This window comes from Vombatus ursinus, unplaced genomic scaffold (assembly GCF_900497805.2).
Source record: "Vombatus ursinus unplaced genomic scaffold, bare-nosed wombat genome assembly UNPS02009205.1, whole genome shotgun sequence".
NCBI lineage: Eukaryota > Metazoa > Chordata > Mammalia > Diprotodontia > Vombatidae > Vombatus > Vombatus ursinus.
Window position 1 is genome coordinate 52,821,490 of NW_020948983.1, and position 27,752 is coordinate 52,849,241.

General features: G+C 35.8%; 1 protein-coding gene across 1 annotated transcript; it reads left to right on the forward strand.

Annotated features, from left to right (window-relative positions):
• Nucleotides 1–27,752, forward strand: APH1B (aph-1 homolog B, gamma-secretase subunit). The gene is made up of 6 exons (XM_027852041.1): nucleotides 1–152; nucleotides 937–1,107; nucleotides 8,522–8,595; nucleotides 13,017–13,139; nucleotides 24,643–24,770; nucleotides 26,943–27,752. Exons 1-6 carry the CDS (start codon nucleotides 40–42, stop codon nucleotides 27,108–27,110), a joined length of 777 nt encoding a protein of 258 aa, XP_027707842.1. The 5' UTR covers nucleotides 1–39; the 3' UTR covers nucleotides 27,111–27,752.

Here is a 27,752-nt window from a genome sequence, read left to right on the forward strand (position 1 = left end):
CCTCCGCCTCCGCCTCCGTCCCCGCCGCCCCGGGCCGCCATGACTGCTGCCGTGTTCTTCGGCTGCACCTGCATCGCCTTCGGGCCGGCCCTCGCTCTCTACGTCTTCACCATCGCGTCTGACCCGCTGCGCATCATCTTCCTCATCGCCGGGTGAGGCCGAGGCCGAGGCTGAGGCGGCCCAGCGGGCCCGACCCGACCCAGCCCGAGCCAAGCCGGGCCAGGCCACTCCTCCGGCCTCTCGGACAGGCCCTGCCGGCCTTTGGAGGGGGGTGGGGGGCGCAGGGGAGAGGAGAACCGAGACTCCACCTCCCCGGGGCCTCCCCGAGAGGCGGCGCTGGGCGCTTTGCCTCCTCCGAGGCCTGCTCCTATAGAGAGGGTCGTGGAGTCCCGAGAGGGCTGCGGGTGTCAGAGCCCATCCCCCACCTCGAGGATGCCTCCTGTAAACACCCCGGTGTCCCATCTCCCAGGATGTGGATAAATCATATCCCCGCAGCAACGGGGTTTGGATGGGGCGGAAATCTACTTTCAAGCACGCTCTGGAAAGAGTCCGCAGGCTCCTTGAGTCTGGGATAGATAGATGTTTCAAACCCCTTTTCCCTTTATATATATATTCTCAGGCATCCTGGAGCCCTGACTTCCAGGTCACCTCCCTCTAACTCAAGCGACTGTGTGACGTTTATTTTGTAAATTAAAGTGAATTAAACTTTAAAAATAATTTTCTAGGGATAAAGTTTTACAGTAGTCGTTAGAGTAAGTGAAGACAACCTGGGGGTGTTTTAAAATTAAGAGACGGAAGTAAATCCTCTAGAGCATCATTCTACTTATTTTTTTTTAAATTATGGACTTCTCAAGTAGAATTAAAGGGTTTTTTTAATGGTGCATTTTTATTACTGTGAATATTTAAACTATATTTGTAAACTTTTGAAATTTTCAGAGCATTCTTCTGGTTGGTGTCTCTGCTGCTCTCCTCCCTCATTTGGTTCGTTGCAGTAACCCTTAGTAGCCCCAAAGATGAATCAGTGCAGAAAGGTTTGCTTATCTTTGGAGTATTGTGTTCAGTCATAATCCAGGAGGTCTTCCGGTTTGCATATTATAGGCTTTTAAAGTAAGTTAATGTTTTGCTTTGCTTTTTAAAAAGATGATGAATGGTATGGTAAATTAGATGCTCACTATGTTGTTCTTGGGGATTTATACCCTCTCCCCACCAAATTCTTGCTATAAAGTCAGAGAATTTTTAGGGTAAAAATATAAAATATATTTGGTTAATGATCCATAAGTTTTTTTCCGCCCCTGAACTACTTTAGCAGGGCAAAGGGCCCTCTCTATGGATTACCTGTTTAATTTATTTCCATTTTCTAGCCCTGTCCTCTTACGCTAAGATTCAAAAGATTAACCATTTTTGTGACTACATTTTGTGAATAAATGTCTGTCTATTATAAACAGAAAATAAAAATTAAAAAATGCATTGCTGATGTGATTTGTAGGATACAAAAAGACTATGCAGTGAATCACTTAGATGACCCTTGGGGGAACCTTAGTGGTCTCAAAAACAAATTCAGGTTTATTGGTTAAACTTAAGCTTGAATTTAAAACTACAGCCTTTATTCTATGAGAGTTTTCAGAGATTGGCTTTGATTTACACAACAAGCAATTAACAAGAACCTACTATGTGCCAAATATTTGCTAGGCTCTAGGGATGCAAATACAATGAAACAGTCCCTACTCTTAAGGATCATATTGTATGAATTTACTTTCCTGAAGTAAGTTTTTTTGGGGAGAAGCCTTTTCATGAATATCCTAGAGTTAACCATACAAATTCCTAACTTGCTCCTTTGAGGGTTCTGGTAAGATCTTTCCAATAGTTAATCCATATTTTAGACTTTGTCTTTTCCGGAATGAAACAGTTTAAATCCCAGGTGGAAACCAGAAACACTTTGCTTATATACAAAATTCTTGGAAAAAAAGATTTAAAAGTTATGTTTCTTTTATCCTTAATAATATCTTAGAACAATGAACATATACCTCAGATAGGAATTTGATTGGAATTGTTTTCATTTTTTGACATTTAAATGATGGTTCTTAATTGGTTAAAAATATAGACTTTTTGTGGAACCATTATCACACACTGTACCACTGTAATTCACAAGTTAGAAACAGATTTTATGATATTACCTGTTCCCCAAATTTGACTTTCCCAGAGAATCTGAGCAGTTTCTCCCATCTTACCGATGCCCTCAGGCCCTTATCTAAAATCTGACTTGGTTTTCACCCAAAGTAGAATCTGTTCTTACAGTTCAATTTAATAAACATTTATTAAGGAACTGTGCTAAGTGAGAGAACACAAATTTTAGGTAAGACCTGGGCCCTTTCTTCATTAAAGTGTTCAGGCTAGCATGGGGGATGTTACATATAAAGAAGTAACTATAATGCAAAAAGATTGATGAAAAGTGCAGAGAGCTATAGACAAAGTACTCTGTCAAGTATGAGAAGGGAAGTTACTAACTGGGAATGTCTGGGAAAGCTTGTTAGAAAAAAATGGCATGTAAGTTGTATTTTAAAGGAAAGTTCAGAATTCAACCAGCTTTGGGGCTAAGAATTCCAAGCATAGAAAACAGCATGAGCAAGTGCATTAAAGTGGGAACGAAGGGGATGTGAAATGGAGATGAGTAATGAAGTTTGGCTAGAGTGTGAAGCACTTCGAAGGCGAGTAGTGTATAATGTCAGAAAAGGAAATGTCAGATGATGTAGGACTTTGAATGCTGGTAGAGGAGTTTAAACTTTATTTGGTAGGAAATGGAGCTCTATTAAGGGGTTTTGAGCAGAATTGTGACATGACTGTACATAAGGAAGATTAGTGTAGCTATAGTGTAAAGCAGGCAAACAATAGCTGCCAATTTTTGTTTGATCTACAAGCTAAGAATGGTTTTTATATGTTTAAATAAAGTTTTATTGCATTCAAAAAATGTAAAAATTGTTTTCAGTTTGCAAGCCTTACAGAAACAGGCAGGTGACTGAATTTAGCCCTTGGGCAGTAGTTTGCTGGCCTGAAGGGGAAATGGAGTAGATGTGGGAAGACCTTTTTAGTAGGTTTTTACAGTAATTTAACCGGGTGATAATGAGAGCCTGTATTAGGTGGATGTCAAGGGTGCTGAAGACAAAGCTGTTTTGGAAGTAGAATGGACTTGGTAACTGATTGACTCTCCTCTTGCCCAGTTCTCCTATGTAAAGCTTGCTTCAAGGTTTTTAACATAGGAAACTGGGTTGTGCCACTGACAGAAATACTTCAGTTAATCAGTCAAATATTTATTAAGCCCCTACTATGTGCCAGTCAATATGCTAAATCCTACAGATATAAAAACAGAAGTAAAGCAGCCCCTGCACTCCAGGAATTTACAGTCTAATAGGAGAGACGACGGACTTATGTGTGTGTGTGTGTGTGTGTGTGTGTGTGTGTGTGTGTGTGTGTGTGTGAGATACAAAGTAGTTTTGAGAAAGAATGCACTAGTAGGTGAGTGGGAAAGGGGAAGGAGGGTTGAGGAAAGGCCTCATGTAGAAGGCAAAACCTACACTGAGTCTTCAAGGAAGTCAGGGGTCCTAAGATCTGGAGGTAAGGAGGGAATGCATGCCAGGGATTCTGAACAGCCAGTACCAAGACATTGGAAAGAGATTGGAAAATGAAGCATCATGTGTGAAAAACAGTGAGTACACCAGTAAGGCTGGATTATATAATATTTGGAGGGGTGCAGAGTGTAATAAGACTAGAAAGGTAGGAAAGGTCCAGGTTTTGAATAGCTCCTTGACAGCTGGGAAATGTCTTTTACCTTTTTTTGTATCCCCAGATCTTAGCTGAATGCCTGATACTTAGTAGGTGCTTAAAAAATGTTTGGGAATTGATTGACCTTAGAGCAATTTCAGTACAATATTTAGTCCTAATGGATAGAAACAAGATTATAAAGGTTTGGGGAGATGTATTAAGGAAGTAGAGATATCTTTTTTATTTTTCAAGATGTTTAGTCATGAAGTAGAGATAAGACAGCTGGATGGAATAGAAATTTTGAGGGAAGGCTTTTAATGTTAGAGAAACATATGCATATTCATTGGGCTATGGAGATGAGGGAGGAAGCCTGATACAAATAGTTGCATTTTTCTATTTGTAAAATCTGACAAATTTAGGAAACATTTTACAGACTGCCTGGTGAAGAAAGGGCTTTTCAGAATTTCTGATGTGTTGCATTGTGTAATAAAATAACTTAAAGAACTATAATAATGAATGTTTTTAGGACTGTAACTTGCAACTACAGTTTTAGTTCTGCTGTTTATGTTGTGTAAAAATAAGGACTTTACTTTAAAGTAGATATTTCCTTCCTCAGTGTGATAGATTATTTGTGAATTTGTGGCATTTCCATTCAGGAAGCAACCATTTCAACAGTAGCTAAAATGATTTGCTAGGAAATAAATACAAAGATATAATAAGACTTTAATCCCTTCCTTCATATAACTTAAATTTCAGTAGGAAGAATACAACACTCACAAATAATTAAAGTATTAAGTAGAGTGTGATAAGTGTATAGAGAAGTAAAAAGTACTATAGAAAAAAAATTAAGGGGAAAAGTTTAAGAAGGCTTCATAAAGGAGATAGCATTTGAACTGAGTTAACATTCTGGTGGGGATGGGGGGAAGACAGTATTCTAGGCTTAAAGAACAGCATTAGTGAAGACTTAAAGTGATAGAGCATGATGTATATATGTATGGTAGCAAGGAATCCACTTTGACTGGAGGGAAGTAATATGAGATAAGCCTGGAAAGGTAGTCTGGCACCAGATTGTGGTGATCTTTGAGTGCCGAACTAAAGGGTTTGGATTTTATTCAGCAAGATTAAAATGTGAAGAATTTATATCTAATTTATTACAGATTGAGAACCAAATAGACATCTTCATTGTGTAGTCAACTAGAAGCTTTATTCATGGGTTAGACTTTATGATACAGTCATTTCACATATTTAAAAAATGAATAGTAGCTTCAAGACTGACAGTGTTATGTGATGAGAATTCATTTGACTTGTGGGCTGGGATTGATAGTCCTTTGTATCTTATTAGAAATCTTGAAGTATGTCAGTAGAGATAGCCCAAAATAAATAATGGATTTTTTAGCCTTTGGGGTAGAGATGTTCATAATATGAGTCATTTTTGTCATATAATAAACCTTTTAGATTGACAGGAACATTGAATCTCAGCAGTGCTACCGTCATAAATGTTAAGTGTAGAAGGGAATCTTAAATTTAAAGAGCAAGGAATATAACAGTCAAAAAAAGCAAAAAAGGAACGTGATTGATTTTTTTTTTTGTAAAGACCTTTAAATCAAGTTCCTACAATATTTTTCTTATTTATTTCGTTGTCCTAGAAACATAATAATAATACAGTACCCTTGGAACTATAAGGACAGATTTAAAGAACTTTCTAATATAGTAAGATGGTCAAATTGAAAACATTAACATTTTCAACATCTTTTGATTTGTATCATCAGAAAGTATAGAAATGAATCTTCCTTTGCCCTTTTTTACTTCCTTATTTGACCATTAGGCACTATTGACATGATAAATACTTTTCTGAGTAATTCATAAGATCTGAGTTAAAAAACAAAACAAAACACCTTTTGACTGGATATATTTTAGTATTTTTTTCTCCAGAAGAAAACTTTAAGTATGTATTTTCTGGCTAGAGTAATTATTCACATGATGTGATTTTTTGTGGTGGTTGTTCATACACTTTGCTACATCAAATAGATTCATTAAGAGTTCAGATAGGGGCAGCTAGGTGGCGCAATGGATAGAGCACTGGCCCTGAAGTCAGGAGGACCTGAGTTCAAATGTGGCCTCAGACCAAACACTTGACAGTACTAGCTGTGTGACCCCAGGCAAGTCACTTAACCCCAATTGCCTTAAAAAAACAAAAGAGTTTAGACAAAGGAGACATTACTAGTTGTATGCATATATGTATTGGAGAGTTCATTATTGTTCATGTGGCATTCAGCATTGAATAAATATTTTGTATTAGCTAAGAAGGCATTAATGGCCTTCCTGTGATAACTAAATATTTATGCTTGGATAGGAAAATTGGGTGTTTAAATTGTCTATGGTCACAGAGAAGTCCTTTGAGAAATTTTTAGTTGTTTCTTACATACCTTCTATCAAATTTTCTTTGTTAATTATAACAGGAAATCACTCTTCCTTTTTTATTACCATTACAGTTGAATTATGTAGTGCTTACAATGTGCCAGGGCACTGTGCTATGTGCTTTTACAAATATTATCTCATGTTTCTCCTCACAGCAACCCTAGAAAGTGGGTGCTATTTTACAGATAAGGAAACTGAGGTGAATGGTTTAAGTGACTTGCAGAGTCATACAGTTGGTAAGAAATTGAGGCTGGATTTGAACTCAGGTCTTCCTGACTCTCGGCCCAGTGCTCTATCCACTATACCACTGAACATTAGAAATGAATCTTTTTTCTCTTTTCATCGTGTTCTCATTGAACATCTCTTGGTAACAATCCAGATGTTCATCAAGAGGAACCTACAGCTATGGTAGGGACCTAACTAATCCCGAAAATTAATTATTGCCTACACTCTTCTGTGTGTAGTAATCTAGGATACACTTAAGGATAGAATTTATATCTTTTGCAACAAGTGATCTCAAATTTTAAGATTTAACATGGATTTGTATTCAGCTTCAAAAGATTGATTATTTCATCCCTGCAGTTTCTTCAACAATTCAGGATTCAACTTTTTCATTCTTTAATAGGTAATCTTCAAGAATTAATGTGGCCAAAAATACTGAAAATGTAGTGTTCAGTTTTCTGTTACTTATATAGTGTATCACCACCTTGTGAGTGAAGCCTTTACATTTGGCAGGACCTGTTAGAGCTTGCCTTCTGCTGGCATAGCCTTTGAGAATTCTTTGAAAAGGCCGTGAACTGCACAGTAGGCATTGATCTACGTTGGTAGAAAGATGTTACTCACTGGGAATTCCATGTATCAATGAACTCACAAGCACGATTTTTAAAAAAGTGGTGACTATAATGAAAACTTTGTTTCAAAGGCTGCTGAAATTAAGGTCATTGTTATGAGTGCCCATTTTGATTATACTTACTGAGTGAATGTTACATGAGCAAATCATTACAGCTAGTCAACCCATACCTGAAAAAGAATCCCTTCTACAGCATAAGTAATAAATGTTCTTCCTGGCTTTGCTTGAAGACTTCCAGTGAGGGGGATCCCATTATATCTTCTGAGACAGTGCCTTCTACTTTTGGATAGATAGCTCTGATTGTTAAGGAGTTTTCCTTATTTTAGGTCTAAATTTGCCTCTTTGCAATTTTTACCCATGGTTCCAAGTGCTGCTCTTATTGCCAAACAGAACAAGTTTTATCCTCCTTCCATGTGACAGCCCTTTAAATAATGAAAAATGCTATCATGTTTCCATCCCCTAGAATCTTCTCCCTTCAATTTGTCTTCATATGGCATGAAATCAAAACTCTTCACTGATATGATCATCCTACTTCACGTACTTTTCGGGTTGTCATTGTCTTTCCTAAAATGTGATGCTCAGAACAGAACATGAGACTCTAGATATAATCTGACCAGAGCAGAGTAAAATGAAACTGTTTACCTCTTAGGCCTGGACATATGCCTTTCTTAATGTACCTTCAGCTTACGTTACCTTTCTTGGCTGTTGTATTGTACTGTTAAATCATTGAGCCTCCTATTCACTAAAACACAGGCCTTTTTCAAGCGAACAGTTGTGTGGTCCTATACTTATAAAAATTTTTTTTCATTTGGATATTCAACAAGCATTAAGTACTAAAACACTGAACATTAAAAAACAGAAGTCCTGGCCCTCAAGAAATTTACACTCCGTTAAATTGAAGTTCAAAAATATTACTGTGCAAATAGAAAAGAAGCATAAGACTTTTTGTACCAAAGTGCCTTACAAAACAGTTGAGGAAACAAGATATACTTTTGTATAGTGATACTTCATAATATTTAGACAAAGAAAAGACCAGTATTTGTTATAGTAGTCTGGAAAGATTTGCTAGAAGAGACACAATTCCATTAGATAGATCTTGAAGGATATAGAATTAGAATAGGCAAAATGTGAAGGGGAGGACATTCCAGCAAGAGACCATAGAGCATAAATAAAATCACAAGTATGGAAAGGACTGTGATATGTTTGGGAGGTAGTGGGATGTAGATAGCAGCCTAAGAGATTGGGCTGAATTCAAGCTTAGACTAAAATCCATTTTCTGAATTAATCTGTGATTGATAGTATCTTTTCTTGTGCTTTAATATGAAATTAAGAATTCTAGTCAATTCGGTTACAATTAATTGGTATGTTTACTATATATCCAGTTAAATATTGTAATTCATGACCCAGAACATATATGTTTATAAACCTGAATTTGAAATGTATTTCAGATTTTTCTGATATGTTTTCATTTTTTAAAATTATACATATGTATTTCAGAAAAGCAAATAAGGGTTTGATGACTATAAGCCAAGAGGAGACATCACCCATTTCTATAAGACAGCTGGCCTATGGTAAGTTAGAATTCAGTCACAAACTTATAAGTGTATAATTTTATTTTTAAAAAATCTTAGTGATATCTTTTGGTTTTATGTAATTTACATTTCCTGACTTACTCCCTTCATTCTTCCTTCTCCAGACAGCAATCTGTTATAACAAAGAATTAAAAAGGGGGGAAAACAGTTCAACAAAACTTACCAACTTGAAAAGTGAGATAATATATGCAGTGTTCCACACTCGTAGTTCCCAAATTCTGCAAATAAGTCAGGGGAAATGCATTCTCATGTCTCTTCTTTGGGATCGAGCTTAGTCATTGTAATTTTTGAGCAGTCAGTTTCATTTGTTTTGTTCTCTTCATTTCTGTTGTATTCATTATGTTTATTGTTTTTGTGGTTCTGGTTACTTCACCATGCATCTTTTTATGTAAGTCTTCTCATACTTCTCTGTATTTATCTTGTTCATTGTTTCTATAGCACAGTAACATTTCATTACATTCATGTGTCACAACTTGCTTATTAGCCTTTTTTCATGGATATCTACTTTGTTTCCAGTTCTTTGCTTCTGTAGAAAGTGCTGCAATAAATATTTTGGTGTATATGGGGCCTTTCTTTTGGTCATTGACTAAAAGTCACTTTATTTGCACAATTCCAGTAGTAGGCATGTAATTTTAAAAATTATATTCAATAACTACAACAAAAGGCATGTTTAAATGCAAAAAGCAGCTAAAAATTATAACTCTTTTTGATTAGATACATTTTAATATAGGTATAATCATTATTTTATATAAATCTTCCATAGTTTTATATAATCCTTTTGGTTGTCATTCTTTATGGCAATAGAATATTCCTTTACCTAAAAATACCACAGAGACTTGACTAAATGACCTCTCAGGTCTTTTCCACTCTTAAAATCAGATTCTTTGATAGGACATAACTGTACAAAAAAAAGTTCTTTAAAAAATTTCCTTAATATTTATTTTAAGTAGTAAGATTCCTCACATGTTATGACCAGTTTTATAGCTTCTCTTGCTATTTGCCAGATTGGTCTTAAAATTATTTTTACTAATTTGCATTGAAAATGAATGAGTAGATGACTTTTAAATTGAGTTTTATAATTTTTATTTTTGATAATTTAGTAGGTATGAAGTAATATTTTTTATTTCTTTTAATTTGCATTTTAGAAATTATTAGAGGTTGAAAAATTTTCCAAATTTGTTATTATCTATTTCTTTTGAGGATTCCATGTTCATTTACTTGCTTATATGTCCACTGGATATATAATATTGCCTTTATATAGTTGAATCATTTCTCTATAAATTCTAGAAATCTGTTTTGTATATGATGTATACTAATTTTACAACTCTTTAGTTCAATAAACATTTACTAAGTGACTAATATGTGGAAGGCACTGTGCTAGGCTCTGCAGATACAAAGACAAAATAAAAATCTTTTCCCTTAAGGATCTTAGATTCTATTGAAGGGATATTACATTTACACAGATTAAATAAATACAAGATAACTTGAGGCATGAAAGATCGTTAACAACCAGATGTCTCAGAAAAGGCTTCCCATAGGATTTAATATCTGAGATGACCCTTGAAGGAAGCTAAGGATTCTGAGAAGAGAGAATATTATAACAACAACAATGATGATGATTGCTCACATTTGTATAGTGCTTCAAAATGTGTAAAACACTTGCCTCAGAAAACCCTGTGGAATAGATAATGGAAGTCTTCTTTTCTCCAGTTTATAGATAAGGAAACTGAGTTTCAGAGAGGTTAAGTAATTTGCCCAAGATCACACAAGTAGTAAGTGGTAAAGCTAGGACTGGAACCCAGGTTTTCAGACTCAAAAGTGTCTTCACTTTAGTCAAACCTTTATTTTTGCCATCAGCGTTTTTTAGTTCTTAAGTCTAATGTGTCACTCATTAGGTTTATTCTCCCAAATATTTTTATTATCCTATATCCAAAATATATTGCATCTCATCACTCTCAGCTATCTGGTTCAGATCCTCATTAGTGTTTACCTGGACTGTCATAAAGAAGTAGGTTGGAAAACAGGAGGCAATGTGAGTACTTCATGATAGGGCTTCTCCAAAATCAAACGCTTGAACAAGAAATCAAAATAAAATTTTCTAGGACTAAAGAGATCTACAAAGAAAAAAACTCTGAGTTAACACACCTGTAAATATGATTGCCAAACACCAGGATTATCCAGTCAAAAAGTATTCCAAGCAGCCAAGAAGAGACATATACTGAGAAATCTTAGTCAGAATTACATAGGACTACTCAACAAATATAAGAAAAGAAAACAATACAATATAATATCTCAAAGCAAAACAGTTTTACACCCAAGAATAACTTATACTGCCAAGTTGAACTTAGTTCTTAAGAGGAAAAATTAGATCTTATTCATATCCAGAAGATGTTAAGTAACTTGCCTAGGGTCACACAGCTAGTGTCAAGTGTCTGAGGCTGGATTTGAACTCAGGTCCTCCTGACTCCAGGGATAGTACTGTATCCACTGTGCCATGATATTATAACCTTTTAAACAAAAAATGCAGGAAGTGAGAGTCCTAAAAAGGTAAATAAGTTTGAGTAACTTAAAAGGTCTGAACCAGGCCTGCACAGCCTCTAGCCCTCAGCTTATGGCCTGTGGGCATGCCAAAGGATTTTGGGTGGCCCTCGGGGCCCCAGGTTCTGCAGGCCTGGTCTAAATAGTGATCAAATATATCCTTAAAGAGAGAAGCATCTTTTGTTCCTTCAGAAGTCTGTGATCTCTAAGGGTTGATGAGAAAACAGACATTTCTAGGGCTTGGTTTTTTTTTTCCCCCTCCAATACCCTTGTGATTGAAGGAGGAGAAATTCACTATTTTTTGTAATTGGGGCACCACAAGAGAAGAAAATTCATGTCAGGTGAATAAGCATTTATTAATTACCTACTATGTACTATGTTGGGGATACAAAGAAAGGGGGAAAATAGTCCTTACGCTCAAGGAGCTCTTAAACTAATGAGGAAGACAACAGGCAAACAACTATGTACTAACAAGGTATAGACAAGATAAATTGGAGATAATCTCATAAGGAAGGCCCTAGAATTAAGGTGATTTGGGAAAGGCTTCTTACAGATTGTATTTTAGATGGATTCTGAAGGAAGTAAAGGAAGCCAGGAGATGGAGATAAGGAAGAAGGGAATTGTAACCATGGGGATAGCCAGTGAAACTGCATAGTTGGGAAATTAAAGTATGAGGAATAACAGGGAAGTCAGTATCACTGGATCACAGAATAGAGGAATTGCATGGAAGTAAAATGTAAGAAGATTAGAAAGGTAGGAAGGGGCCAGGTTAGGAAAGACTTTAAAGTATTTTATATTTGCTTCTAGAGGTAATAGGGAGTCACTAGAGTTTATTGGGTGGGAGTGGAGGGGACGTGGTCAAATCTGTACTTAAGGAAGATGTATATTATTAAATGTACTTTTCCCCTTTGACATATTGTTCCTTTATAATTATGTTGAAAGTATTTGGTCTGGTTTCATGTTGGTGTGGGTCTCTATGGGTTCATGCTGAAGATAATCCTGATTGAATCGCTTTGAAGAAAAAGTTAAGTTATAATATCAACCTTACTTTGGGGGCCATTCCTTAAAGGGTTTAGGCACATATGCCCTTCATCTCCAGCCCTAAACTATCAAAGTATTTATGTAGAAACCTATTTTAAAAAGTTAAAACCAAAAGAAGTTTGCCTTTCCTACTTTTTTCTCCTTACTTTCTTTTTCCTCCATCTTTCTTATCTTTTCCCTCTCACTATTTTTTCTATGTCAGTTCTTTTCTTTCTCTTCCCTCCCATTTTTTGTCTTTTAGTCAAGCATGTGCCTCTCAGAAATGTATCTTCTGATCCTGTCCTTTTTTTACCCTTTTCCTTCACAACCGAGCTTTGCTCCTCAGCCTATGTTGTGTCAAGTAAAATTTAGATATGAGCAGTATCTCACAGGGTTAAGAAAATATGGGATTATAGAGTTAGAGCTAGACAGGACCATAGAGGTCACCCAGACCTGTGGTATCAAACTCTAGTAGAAACAGGGCCACTAAACCATTCCCAGGCATCCCTCAGGGCTTCATTTTTTCTCAGAAAACCACGTATTGTCTGTATTTTATTGTATTTTCATTTATTTTGTTAAGTATTTCCCAGTTACATTTTAATGTAGTTTGGGCTCCACTTAGGAGTGTTGTGGACCACATGTGGCCCTCAGTAGAGTGTTTGACACCTTAGATCTCATCTAACCACCTCATTTTTTACATGAGGACAATGAGGCCCCTAGAGGTTAGTAAGTGGCAGACCTGGAATTTGAATTCAGGTCCTGTACTCCAAATGCAGTAATCTTTCCTTTATACCATGATACCTTTCATCAACAATTAACAGCCCATGTTTTTTCTCTTTCAGTGTCTGGCTTAGGTTTTGGAATCATGAGTGGAGTATTTTCCCTTGTTAATATCCTGTCTGATTCCTTGGGACCAGGAATAGTGGGCATACATGGAGATCCTCCTCAGTTTTTCCTTGCATCAGGTATGTAGTTGGTAGCTGTTGATACTGAAGACTTTTTGTCTCTGTCTTCAAACGTAGTTTATAGGTTTTAGCTATTTAAATCTTACATCTTTTCTTTTCTCACAAAAAAAAGCAAAGTTAGTAACCTGATCTTAGAGTGAATTAGTGCTAGATCTGGGATAAGAACCCAAGACATCTTTTTTCTCCATTGGCTTGATAATTGAAGTGAATAACATGAGAAAATGGTAACTTTATTTTAAGTGTGTTAGGATTCTGGGGTCTAAAATAGCTTGCATAGACTTAGTTTGCTGTAGGTGGGGGAGGTAGCTGTGGGGTAATAGCAAGCAAGGGCTTCTGTTTGGAAAGAGAGAAACAAGATTTTAGTCCCAGCCAAGGGACTTATTAGTTCTTTGTCCTTGGGCAAATAATTTAAAGTCTCTGACTTTAGTTATCTATAAAATGGTGATGATGATGTTTGTTTTGTGACCTAAAAGGATCATTGTGAGTAAGGCTTTTGTAATATTTTAAAAAACTGTATAGATAAGAGTTGTTTTTATTATGCTATACTAGCAGCTTTACTGTATTTTTAATTTTGGAAGTGAATATTGATAGGCAGCATACTTCCTTAGTTTTCATTAGTTTATATTTATCTTCAAAATATTTCTGGGACTCTGGTTAGTTGGTGTTTTCAATTTCTTTCTGAGATAACATAATGGTGAGTACTGATCAGACTTCTGTCCCCAATCTTACAATACTGGGAGACAAAAGATTTACAGACATGAAACAGTTCAAAATAGTAGAAGGCATGGGTTTAGATTCTATCTCTATTATTTACTGCCTTTGCTTGACCTTGGACAAATCATTTTCCCTCTTTGAACCTCATTTTTGCCATCTGCAAAATGAAGGGCTTAGTCTTGAGATGAACCTTTCTATTCTCTGTCCTGTGTTGAAATGAAGTAGAAAAGGATTATGGAATGAATTGTACTTTAACTTTTCTTTTCTTAATCTATTTTATTACCGTATTTTATTTTTGTGCCAATTTCATTTATGAATAAACCTCACCCCCATACTGTACCCAACAAGCCATACCTTGTAACAAAGATTTAAAAGAAAAGCTAAAAAAAGCAGATCAGCAAGACTAACTAGCATCTTGACTATATCTGATGGGAGATGCAATATTTTATACCGTCCCTATACCTTCTCTGCAAAGAAGGGGTAGAGGAACATTTCTCAGTTCTTTTCCAGAGCCACACTTGGCAATTATATTTTCAGTGACACATGCTTCAAAATGTTATTTGTGAGCTATAACTGCTCTTCTTTCATTCTTTAAAAAAAATTCTTTGGGGCAGCTAGGTGGCGCAGTGGATAAGCTCCAGCCTTGGAGTCAGGAGGATCTGAGTTCAAATCCTGGCTCAGACACATGACACTTTACTAACTGTGTGACACTGGGCAAGTCACTTAACCCTGATTGCCTCACCAAAAAGGCAAAAAAAAAAAAAAAAAAAAATCTCCATTGAAATTGGAACTTTTGTTCCTTCAGATTAATCTTGTGATTATTTTGTTTAGCTCCAAAAAGTACCTTGGTAGCTTGACTGGTATAATACTAAATCCGTAAATGAATTTAGGAAGTGTTTTCATTTTTATTATATTGATATAACCAAACCATGAGCAATGAATATCACTTCAATTAATTGTCATTCTTCATTCCTTTAGAGAATATTTTGTTATTCTAATTGTATGTCTAGACTGTCTTGGTAAATTAAATCCCAAATATTTTGTAGTTGTTTTGAATAGGATTTCTCCTGTTATTTCCTTCTTGATTTTGTTATTGCTACATAGTAATACTGATAACTGTGGATTTTTTTTTTATATCTTGCTACTTTACTTGTTTTCATTAAGTTTCTTTGCCCATTCTCTGAAGTTTTTTAAGTTAACCTTCATGGCATTAGCAAATAGAAACAAGTTTGTTTCTTCTTTACTAACGTTTAAAATATGTACTGTTTTAATAAAAATGGTCCTTCTGAGCCTATGCCTCATAGAGTTTTTAGGTATCTGTTGATATAATCATGTGGTTTTAGATGTTCATGTTTTGACATGTCTGTTAATTGTTTTCCTCATGTTGATTAATCTTTGCATCCCTGGTATAAACCAAACAATATAGTAAATGGTTTTTTTTTTAATACATTGCCACAGTCAATTTATTAGAATTTTATTTAAAATGTTTGTGTCTATATCATTAATGACACTGGACTATAGTTCTTTTTCTTTCCTTTGTCTTTACTTGGTTTAAGTGTTAGGACTGGAATTGTCTCATAAAAGGAGTTTGATAGAATGTTTTTTTGAGAATAATTTGTATAACATAAGTATTAATTGCTCTTTATGCATGATAGAATTCACTTCCATATCCATAAGGACCAGGCTTTTATCCCGTTTGATAGTTCATTTGTTGTGATTTCAATTTATTCATCTTTTATTTTAATAATTTGATTTTCCTTCCTTGTCTTTTTGAGCCGATTCACTGAAGGCTTGTTGCTTTTGTTAATCTTTTCAAAGAACCAGGTTTTAGTTTTGTGTATTAGTTTTGTAGTCTTTTTCCTCCATTTATGTATCTCTCCTCTAACTTTCAAGATTTCCTCTTTTGTATTTATTTTTGTTGTATTTTTTGTGTTTTGGGTTTGGTTTTTTTTTTTGTTTTTTTTTTTGGTTAGGCAATGGAGTTAAGTGACTTGCCCAGGGTCACACAGCTAGTAAGTGTTATGTGTCTGAGGCCAGATTTGAACTCAGGTCCTTCTGAATCCAGGGCTGGTGCTCTATCTACTGTGCCACCTAGCTGCTCCCTCTTTTGTACTTATTTTGACAAATAAGATTTGCCAGTTTGTCAAAAACTTCTAAAAATACATATTCAATTAATGAATCCTCTTTTCCTATTATGATAATGTATATTTTCAGAGATATGATATTTCCTCCTGGCTACTTCTTGTTTATATTTATAGTTCTTTTTGGTCACTTGTTTTTTAACTGCCAAGTAGATTGGAAGAAAAAATTGTTTTCTCTTTGTAGATGCCTGCCAGTTTCCTGGAGGACATAGCCTAGTCCATAAGGGTGTTCTGTTTGTTTTTTTTCTTAGAATTATGAGTAACTAATTTGGAAAAACTTTGGCTCAGCCAATTAACTAACAAACTTTTCTTCCCTGCTTATACCTCCCATTGCTTCTCTTCTTCTCATATTGGACACTCAGATGAGAACCTTGCCTCGTATTTCACTGAAAAAATTCAGGCAATTTAGGGAAAGCTTCCTCTTATGCCCAGCTTCTCATCTCACATCACTCAGATGCCTTCCTCCACTTTTTTCTCACATGAAGAGGTGACCTTTCTCCTTACCAAGGCCAACTCCTCTACATGCCAAATGTCACAAATAAAACAGACATGTAGGAGTAGAAACTTTTATGAAAGTATTCATCAGCCTCTTGAATAAAATAAGTTGCTTTTTTCCAGAGGACATGGAGTTGTTGAACCAGTTCAATCCATTTCTTTTAGTTTTTGATGTATATAACTTTTGATATTGCCATGCTTGCTCGTGGCTAGGCAAATATATAGATAATCAGAGAGCACTATTCAGCAATTTTTAGTATGGATGGGAAAATTTTACTGTAGCAGTATTCAGTTCAGCTAGTATGACCTGTGCTGTCATTCTGTTATTTTTGTGATAGTTCCTCGTGGTACTGTACAAGAAATTATCTTCCCAACAATCCATAACTAAGATTATTAACAAAAATTAGGGATTTAAAAAAATTAAAATTTGATGTTGAAGTTTTTTGTTTCTTTTTTAATCAAGGTTCACTTATAAGTTGTCCCAACTTATAAATTAATTAAATATCGTCTTTGGTAGTTACTTTCAATTTTTTGCCTTAGTAGTTATAATCAATGGTTATACTATCTAACCATTAAAAAAATTTTTTTTGCTGCTAAATGACACTTTCTTAATGAAACATTAACTTTTTCAAATGCCAACTTTTTTCACTAGATGGTGCTGACTTACTTTAGAAAGTCAGGTAGTTTTTATCATTTTAAATCTTGCTTTGGAAAGACAATAAAAATGTTTTAAAGATATACAGCTCATGATAATTTTAGAACTTACTTTAATCTTACTAAAATTTAAGGCTTGCATTTTTAAAAAAATTTTTTGTTGCTGTAGAGTTGTGTCAGATTCATAGATCAAGAATGAACAATGCATTTTCCTCTTGTGTTACTGTAAGTTTATCTACAATGAAAGTACCACACGAGTTTCTTGATAGTTTGCTGAATTTAGTTGTTTGATCATGTCAAAAGCCTTGAAAAATAATAACTTTAAATTCTTGCACATCTACAAATACAAGTTAACTAATTCTTCTTGAAGCCTTGGTAAAGTAATATAATCGTCTCAGTTAGATTTATTGGAACTGTTCCATGGACTAAACATGTACTACAATATAGTTTTTCAGTTTTAAGGTCAGAAGAATATTCCTAATAGTTTATTCAAGATTATAAAAGACAGGGAGTCTGTCACTTTGAATTTCCTCCCCATTTTATTGGTCATGTGTATGAATCATATTCTGTGGAAAGACACTGGAGCTAGAATTTAACAAAATAAACATAGAGCCTCATTTAATTTGTAATATTGTTAGAAGTTTTTTTTGAAACTCTGAGTATTCCTCGAGTAAAATGTTCTTTTTATTGTACTCAGCATATCTGTTGTATTTATTTTTTGTATGTAACATAAAGAGGATTCATTAATTTGTGTCTATTTTTAAGTTCCATTGTTATTTATGAAGATATTATCAGTTTTAGCCACAATGTTTATAAGCTGTCTGTAAAATGACTATGTTTAGAACAGGGGTTCTTAACCTTTTTTGTGTCGTGGACCTCCTTGGCAGCCTGGGGAAATCTTTGGGTACCTTCACGGTAAATAATGTTTTTGAGTGCATAAAATGAAGTAATTATTTTGAAATAAATATTTAATTTTTCCCACCTAAGCTCATGGACACCTTGGGATTGTGGACTCCAGGTTAAGAACCCCTGGTCTAGGATAAACAATCAGTGAACGTTTATTAAACATCTGCTATGTGCCAGACACTGTGCTAAGTGCTGAGGATACAAAAAGAAGTAAAAGACAGCCTCTGTCCTCAAAAAGCTTAAAAGCTGATGAGGGATACAAACAAATATAGACAAAGCAAGCTATATACAGGATAAATTGGAAATAATTTAAGAGATTTAATTTTAAAAAATAATTTAAGATTAAGAGAGTTTGGAAAAGATTTCCTGTAAAAGGTGGGATTTTGATTGTGACTTAAGGAAACCAGGGGAGTCATGAGGTGTAGTTGAGGAAGAAGAGAGTTTCACACATGGGGAACAGCCAGAAAAAATGGCCATAGCATAAACATGGAATGTTTTATTCATGGAACAGCCAGGAGGCCAGTGTCATTGTATTGAAGAGTATGTGATAAGTAGGAGGGGGCTGGGTTATGAGGGGCTTTGACCATGAAACAAGGTTTTGTATTTGATCCTGGAGGCAGTAGGGACCCACTAGAGTCTTATTGTGTGTGTATGAGTGTGAGTGACAGACAGACAGACATGGTCTGACCTGCATTTTAGGAAAATCCTTTTGATAATCTCATGGAGGGTAGAGTGGAGTGGGGAAAGACTTGGGGCAAGAAGACCCATGAACAGGCTATTGCAATAGTCTACTCACAAAGTGATGAGGGCATGCACTAGAGAATACTCCTATTGTACTGTAGATTTAAAGGTAGGTTTGATCAGTAAGATTTTTGGCATTTGTTGATTGACTGTCAGTTGTGACAGTTTTGAACTTTGTCAAACTGGGAGGGAAAGTTAATGCAAAATATGATAGAATCAAAGTTCAAAATAATTAAAATATTGAAACAATCAATAGGGGAAGTAGTTTATAGTGGAAAGAGAGCTTGACCAGAAGTAAAATGGCAAAGCTTCTAGTTCTCAGTTTCTTTATATACAAAATGTGAGTTTGGACTAGAAACTTTCCAGGTTCCTTTTTAGTCTGTGTTTTTGTTTTGGAAGTTTTATGCCGATCCTAAATGGAAATTCTGACAAATTATTTTTTAATAGATATGTGTTGTAATATTGGCTAACATTTTGTAGCAAATTTTAATAGAATAGATATTTTGATTGTCATTAGCAAAAATATCCACATAATATAATTAGGCAAGGGTGTCCAACTTTTTAAATTTCCTATATCACTGCAAGTCTTAACCCATTCATTCTTGCCCATCCTTTGCAACTAACTCTTTTTCAGATGTTCTTATAAGTTCAACACAGCAGTTTCATCCAATATGCTAAGTGTCTCCCTCACTTTATTCTGATACCACAAGTCTATCAATGGAACTCATAGGCTTTCTATTAATTATCCCTTATTCTTGCTGTGTCACCACACTATCATCTTTTTGTTTCCAACATTTCTTTAGTGGCATCTTTTATTCCTTCATAATTACTTCATAATTACTTTTTTGCTCTCATAATTATTTTTTTGTAATGTGTTACTTCCTGCTGACACCCATCATGACCCTCTCCATTGCTCTCTGGATGATACTCATTTGCAGTTCTTCACAGATGCTGGTGTGTCATTGATTACAACCATGCAACAACCATGGTAGAATATTGGTCCAGCTATATGTTCTGATGTAAATTTTCTTTTTTCTTTTGTATTTATTCACAGGGCCTAGTATAGTGCTTAGCAACAGTGAGTAATATGTGTGCAGTCTTAGAGGTGAAATGGACCTTGGAATTCATCTTAATCTAATCTTCTTCCCTTCTAGCTTGAGGAGTAACACAGTTTAGTGGAAGAAAACAGAGTTGGAGTCTGGGTTTACATAGCAGCTCTTGTGCTACTTTCTTTTTGTGCACCCTCGAAGTTACAGCTACAAACCCTATAATCCCATCCAGGAATCCTCTCTACAAACTTCTTGACGTATTTATTTAGATTATACTTCTGAATATGTCTGCAAATGAGAAGCTTACTGCTTTGTAAAGCAGCTCATTCCATTGTTGAACAACTCTTAATTGTGACAGTTTCGTTTTATATTCAATCAAAATCTGCTTCTCCATAACTTTTACCTTTTTACCTAATTCTTCTCTCTTGGGCAGTGCAAAATAAGTCATGTCCATGACCCCCAGATATTTGAGACAGTTATTACATCCCTGCTAAGTCTTCTCTTTGCCAACTATGCGTTTCCAGTTCCTTCAAACTTTCCTCTTAAATAATTTCCAACCACTCATCATACTGGTTGCCCTCTTTTGCAAGTTCTCTCTAATTCATTATTGTCCTTCTTAATGTGTGAATCCTGCAATGAGCATAAACACTGTGTGGAGTTGTTACTGCCTATTCATAAAACTGAATGTAATGAGAATAGTACATCTTGCCCCAAAATTTTGTTCTTTAATTTTTCTTTCAAACAGGGACATCAACCAGGAGACTGTTGGAGTAGTCCAGGTGTAAAGTAAGGAGGGCCTGAACCAGGATGAGGATGGCAGTGTTAGAGGACAAAAGGGGAGCACATGTGAATGAGATTACAAAGGTAGAATGAACAGGATTTTGCAACAATTGTATATGTAGGGGGCGGGTGAATGAGAAAGACTAAAAAGCCAAGGATGACATCTAAGCTGTGAGCTTTGGGTACTGAGATGATGGTTGTGCCCTGGATAGTAATAGGGATGCTAAGAAGAGGAGAGTTTTGGGAGAAAGATAATGAATTGAGTTTTGGACGAGTTGAGTTGAAGATACATATATACAGAATACCTAGTTTGATAAGTCCTATAGGCAGTTGGAATGTGAGACTGAAAGTCAGGAGAGAAGTTAGAGCTGGGTAAGTAAATTTGGAAATCACCAGCATAAAGGTGATAATTGAATCCATGGAAGCCAGTGAGATCACCACTTGAAATAGTAGAGAGGGAAGATGTCTTAGGATAGAGCTTATTTGTAGGTAATAGGAAAGCAGTTAGTGGAGAGGAAGAGATTGAAGATTGATGAGAAGTAGGATTGATAGAGGAGTCAGTCTGCTAGAGAAGATAGGATGGAATATCAATAACAGTCAGGGTCACTGATAAACTCCAGTAAAATGTGGGACATGAAGAAGTGGAGGAAATAAGTGTTGGCGAGTCTTTGTAGGAGTTTTTCAGTGAAAAGGAGAGAAATTTAAGACAATAGCCTGAGGGAATGTCAAGGTCAAGTGAAAAATTTTGAATGATAGGGAGAGATTACCACTTTCTTACATACATGTTCTTGAGTTAGTCGCTTAACCTCCCAGGGCTTCAGTAAGTGTAAATGAGAGAGTTGAATTAAATGTCATATAAGGACCTTTCTAGCTCTAAATTTGTAGGTCTTTGTGATCCTGTGACCTTAGTATGTTTGTAAGAAGCAGAGAAAGAATGAATCTATAGGGCAGAATTAAAGATGAGGTGCAGGTAGATGGAGTGATTGATGGCACAAGCCCCAGAAGACATGAGAGTAGAGTGGATCTAGGACACAAGTAGAGATGGTTAGCTTTGGCAAAGAGAACAAGAAATCTCTTCCTCAGAGTCTACAAGAAGGGAGGTATGTAAGTGGTAGTAGTAAACAAAATACATGCTGCTTCCTCTTCTTGGCCCAATGTCTTGTGGCTCATAAGAGGAGTAACTAATGATATGAGAGTGGCCAGTGATGAAGTGTCAGCCCAATAAAGCCAGGTTTCCACAATCAAAAGAACAATGAAAGACTGAGTTGAAGGAGATATAGGATGAAAGGGAATTTATTAACAGTGGTTTATTAACAGTTTCAGAGGACAGAATGGGAGTGAGGAAGGCAGAGGAGGACAGAAACTGGGTTGAGATAGGGATGAGTTTGGTGAGATATTGCAGAGAAAAGTTTTTATTTTAGCAAATAATGATGAATCTCAGAATCACAGGGACTCAAAGTAGGAGGTGGGAAATTTGTTGTCTGTAGGAAAAGGATCACTTGATTATGTGATCATTTGATAAGAGTTAAAGAAGGGAGAGGGGGAAGTTCAGTGGTAAAGTAGGTTGGGAAATCATATTAAGAAGGAAGCAACCAGTCCCGTCTCAGTCACAATCTTTGAGAGGGGCTGGAGCAGAGGACAGTAATGGCATCAAAGACTATGTGGTGAGGGTGGCATGTAGTCTTTGGCAACATGTGTCCACTTTATTGTCACAGTTCTAGGTATCATAGTTCTAGTGAGGGGCTGGGTGTGGGCCAGAGTGATAATAACATCTCTTCTGTCTTATCAGTAACAATCCCCATCTACCTTCCTTTGCCACTTGCAGTGACTCAGAGAATGAAGGCTCAGTTTTTCTTTCTTGACAGTAGGGAGGGTGAGTGTGGTTTTCATCATTAGCAACTAAAAGGGCCACGTATAGAGGCATACTTCTACTCCAATCTGTGAGTGGAGATAGGCCTTCCCACCCTCCTGGACTGATTGACTGCATAAAGTGGTTTTGTCTCTGGAAAGGGGCATTGTTATTAGCAGCTTACCTTTTCTTCTCAGCCACCATAGCTCTCACATACCTGTTGCATTCGTGGTGGCAGGGCTAGGATGTACTTCTCAATGATCATTATCTTTCTTTATTGTTCTCTCATTTGTCTTTCTTCAGACACTTAGTGGATAAATTTGGGCTTAGTGATGTTCATTGAAAATCACAATTATTTATTTTTACATTTTTATTATATATATTATTACATCACCCTCATTTAGCATTATTTTATTCTCCAGCTCTCTCCCTCCCAGAAGTCAATCCCTTATAACAAAAAATAAAAGAAAAGGAAAAAAAAGATTTAATAAAACTAGCCAAACAACAGTGAAGTCTAATATTATATGGCTTATTTTATACCCAAAGTTTTCCAACCCTGTAAATAGGGAGGGAAGGACATTCTTCTATCTCTTCTTTAGGGCCAATCTTGGCCATTATAATTCCATAGCATCCATTTTGTATTGTTATTTTTTCTGTTTACATTAATATAGTCATTATGTGTATGTTATTTTCCTCCTCCTGCTTTGCATCATATGTACATGTCATCTCATGATTCTCTATATTTATCCTTTCTTAAGGCACAATAAAATTCCATTACATTTGTGTACCACAGCTTGTTTAGCCAGTCCCCAGTTGATGAGCATCTACTTTGTTTCCAGTTCTTTGCTACTTCCGTTTTACTGCTACAAATATTTTAGTGTATATGTGGCCTTTATTTTTCATTGATTTCCTTGGGGATATTTTCTTATCATAGGGTATAAACATTTTATTCACTTTCTTAGCATAATTTCAAATTATTTTCCAGAATGCTTGTACCAACTCACAGCTCTATCAACTGTGCATTAGTGTGCTTATCTTTCTATTACCACTCTAAATTTAACTCTTCTCATCTTTTTGTCATCTTTGACAGTTTTGTTGGGTGTGAGGTTTTGTTTTGATTTACATTTCTCTTTAATATTAGTGATTTTGGAGAATGCTTTCATATCGTTAATTATTTACAATTCTTTAAAAAATTATTTGTTCATATCCTTTGACTACTTATCTATTAGGGAATGGCATTAGCCTTATATATTTGTATTAATTCCTTATCTAATAAACATATTAGATATGTTTAATGCATGTATTTTCCCTAGTAATTCACTTGCCTTATTGTCCTACTTAGATTAATTTTATTCTCAAAAAAAATCTTTTCAATTTCATGCAATTAAAATTATCTCTTCTATGCTTATCAAACCACTATCTTACTTGGTTAAGAATTCACCTCTTAGCTATAGCTATAAAGGTACCAGATCTGTTTTTTCATAATTTTTTATGGTATTACTTTGAACCATATATTAGTTTTGAGACTATTGGGGTACATGGTGTAAGATGTTTATAATTATTCTTTTTAGGTCAGGAAAATATTTTTATTTATTGTAGAGAGAGCTAATAGAGAAGGGTATAGTCAGACAGTATTCTTTTTATTTTATTTTAATTTTTTTTTAATTTTTAGGAAATTGGGGTTAAGTGACTTGCCCAGGGTCACACAGCTAGTAAGTTTCAAGTGTTTGGTCTGAGGCCGAATTTGAACTTGGGTCCCCCTGACTTCCAGGCCGGTGCTCTATCCACTGCGCCACCTAGCTGCCCCAATGAACAGTATTCTTGAACCATTTAAGGAAATTGCTTGAAACTCTTGAAGTTTTCATTTGGAATATGTCATTTTCTTTGATCCACACCCACACTGGATGTGAAGCTGCAACACTGTTCAGTGCATTTATTTAAACATAACTATAAGAAGGTAAAAATTATATTCATTGCTTTCTTATATATTGTATATATATCATGTTATGGTATTCACTAATGGATAATGCTTACATATTTCTGTTGTGAGTAATAAGAAACAGGATGATAGCCCAAGAAAACACATGCAAAAGAATAGTTCATTCTGAGAGCTTTTATATCCTAATTTTAATTTCCTTTATATGACTCTGCACTAATAATTCACTGTCTTTCAGCTTTCATGACTCTAGTTATGGTTTTGCTGCATGTCTTCTGGGGAGTTGTGTTTTTCGATGCATGTGAGACTAAAAACTGGTGGGCACTAATCGTGGTCATCGTGAGTCATCTGCTGGTGTCAGGTCTGGTGAGTCCAGTTTATGTGTTCATACTATAACCACCCTGTGGAACTATCTACACTTCTTCATGTGCCTAGTGGAGGAAATGACATTTAGGAGTAGGACTTTTTAAAAAACATGAGAAGACTTTCTGCCTTTTCATAATTTTTTTAACTCAGAAAATTATTAGAACCCATTTTGTAGTTTCTTATACTGTTCTTTTAGAATCTTTCGTTTTCTTTAAATTCCCTTCATCTATACTTAGTTGGTTTCTCTTAGAATTAAAAGATTCTCGTATGTCTGTGCTTTATTCTAGAAAACTACCTTTTAAAAACACTATTCACTTCTTGTGAATATTATTTTAACTTTAAATGAGAATTATCATTCATTTATTCCTGTTTAAAGAGGGAACAAAAAGGTAAATTGGGACTTTGAAGTAATTTTATTCTGTTTATTATTATTACTAACAACAACTACTAATAATAATAACAAAAGACTTCTGAGAAGATAATGGAATAACAGCCTAAGATGTTACATCTTTGCTCATCTACTTTCATAATAGAAACTTTTGAAATATTGAGAAACAGCAACCACAGAAAACAGTAATAAACTTCAAAAACAATCAGAAAATCTTAAAAATAAACAAAAACCAACCCAGGGCCAAGCACTGTTTTTAATATCAAAGGGGAAAAGCAAGTGAGTATGGGCAAGAAACCTGTTTAAGACACCCACAATTATGGAAGCAACTATTTAGCTTCCAGAAGCCTTGGGCCACAGCACTGCAAGACTCTGCTTGTGCTTGCCATGAGGCAGAGCCCCAATATACAGTACCTCCTGCCACAAGACTGGGTTGTGATGACACCTCAAAGAATAGAGACCTTGAACTTTCTTATCACCTGTTTTTATCATTGGAATTCTACTCATCTACTGATTCTTTGTCTGGACTTACTCTTCAATGGTTAGCTTATCTCCACCCCCTTTATCCCAACTTCTAGAAAAAAAAAAAAAACCTTCTTCCCAGTGGAGGCTATTTGCTCTATCATTCTCATCTCTCAACATTTCCTGAGGGAAAGCAGCAAGGCTGACCTCCAAATGTATCTTGTGCCTTCCATCTTCTGTCCCCTGAGGGAAGAGGAAAGTTGATGGGGAGTGAGACTTCAGTATCCTGCTGTGCAAGTTCAACTTCCATCTCTTTCTTAGTCTCCAGCCTTCAGAGAGAAGAGAAGTGAAAGGGGGCCATTCATCTGACCGTGTGCATTCTACCTTATGCTTTACTTGCCTCATACCTGATCTCCATCTTCCTCTGGGAAGAGAAGTGGCACCTTCCATACTTAAACCTAGGCATACCCTATGCATCCCAGTGATTTTGAACCCCACTTCCTGTCCACTTCAGCCTTCCCACCCTAAAGTCCTAACCAGACAACACCTCCCTTTCCACTGAACAGGTTGTAATGCTTGTTCCATTGGCAGCAAACTTCTTTCTTCATCCTAAATATTTCCTCTCCACTAATTCCATCTTCTAGCAATCACTGACACCTGGCTTCTCCGTGATGACACAGCCTCCCCAGCCACCCTTTCCAGTTTTGGGGTATACCTTCACTAGTTTCCCTTGGCTCACTGGTTGAGGCAGGAGAGTTGGAATACTCCTTGCTCCCTATTGCCACTTCTAGATTCTCTCCCTACCTTTATTACTCACCTCTCCTCGTTTGAAGCTCATGAAATCCCTATCAAAATCCTGGTAGCTGTTGTCTATAGACCTCTAGGTCACTCCCCTTCCTTCCTCAATGAGTTCAGTGCATGACTCACAGTTTTTCTCTCCTCCTCAACTCCTGCCTTCATAATAGAGGATTTCAACATATATATTGACTCTCCTTCAAACGCAGTAATGGTTACCCTCTGTTCCTTAACCTATACATTTCTCATAAGCTACTCCTCCACTCCATTTGAATCTGTCAGCCTGCAGTAGACAGAGCTCACTCTATTTGTTAAACCAGTTTCTTGCCTTTTCAGTTGTTTTTCTTTTTTAAATTTTAGTCTCATTGTTTACTGCTTATTGTACATCACATAAATTAAACATTTGGTGAAATAAGCTTGAGCTATTGAATATATTCTGTGTTTACCTTCATTTGTCTTTGATCTTTTTAGCTGTCTATTATAAAATCTAATATCACCCCAGCTAATTTACTTTTCTTTCCCTACAGACCTTCCTGAATCCCTATTATAAAGCAAGTTTAGCAGCATCTTATGTTATCATGCTGCTCATGGGTATCTGGGCGTTCTTCACTGCTGGTGGCTCTTGTAGAAATTTGAAACGATGTCTGTTGTGCCGAGACAAAGACTTCCTTCTTTCCAACCACCGTGCCAGATAACATCTGAGAATTGGGACCTCCCTGAATAGCTTTCTGTGTTTTTAGAGGAAGCACAACTGTGCCTTTTTCTAAAATTCTTTTTTTGGTTGAATTTAGAAGGAAAAAAATACTAACTAGATATGTGATTCTCATCTAATAAGGCTTCTATCCATCAGCTGTCTGAAATGCATACATGAATGATAACTCCCTGGGGCAAGTCCAAGAATATATGAAGGGAATGTGTAGCTGTGTCTTTCTACATTCAGTGTGGTTAAATTAATACATCAAGGACATAGTGCTTGCTGAACCTACATCTTTTAAGTAATGGATCAAGTCAAAGGGCTGTAATTTCTGTGATCCTTTTTGTGTATGTTATCAAAGCACATCCCTTTTAGGGTTAGATTAATTAAAGTAATTAGGGGCTTATGAGACAGAATAGGTTCTGACTCTAAATGCTGTTTACTCAAAATAAGATATTTATTAATAGCTGTATTTTTGAAGATTTTTTTCCCATCCAGAATTGACTTTGGGTATTTAAAAATTATTTTTGAAGTGTAGGGAAGTAACCTGTATTTGTAATTAGAACACCAATCCTTTTTTTTTTCAAATTTCATAATTATTTTTCCCAATTACATGTAAAAATTTTTAACATTTCTTTTTTAA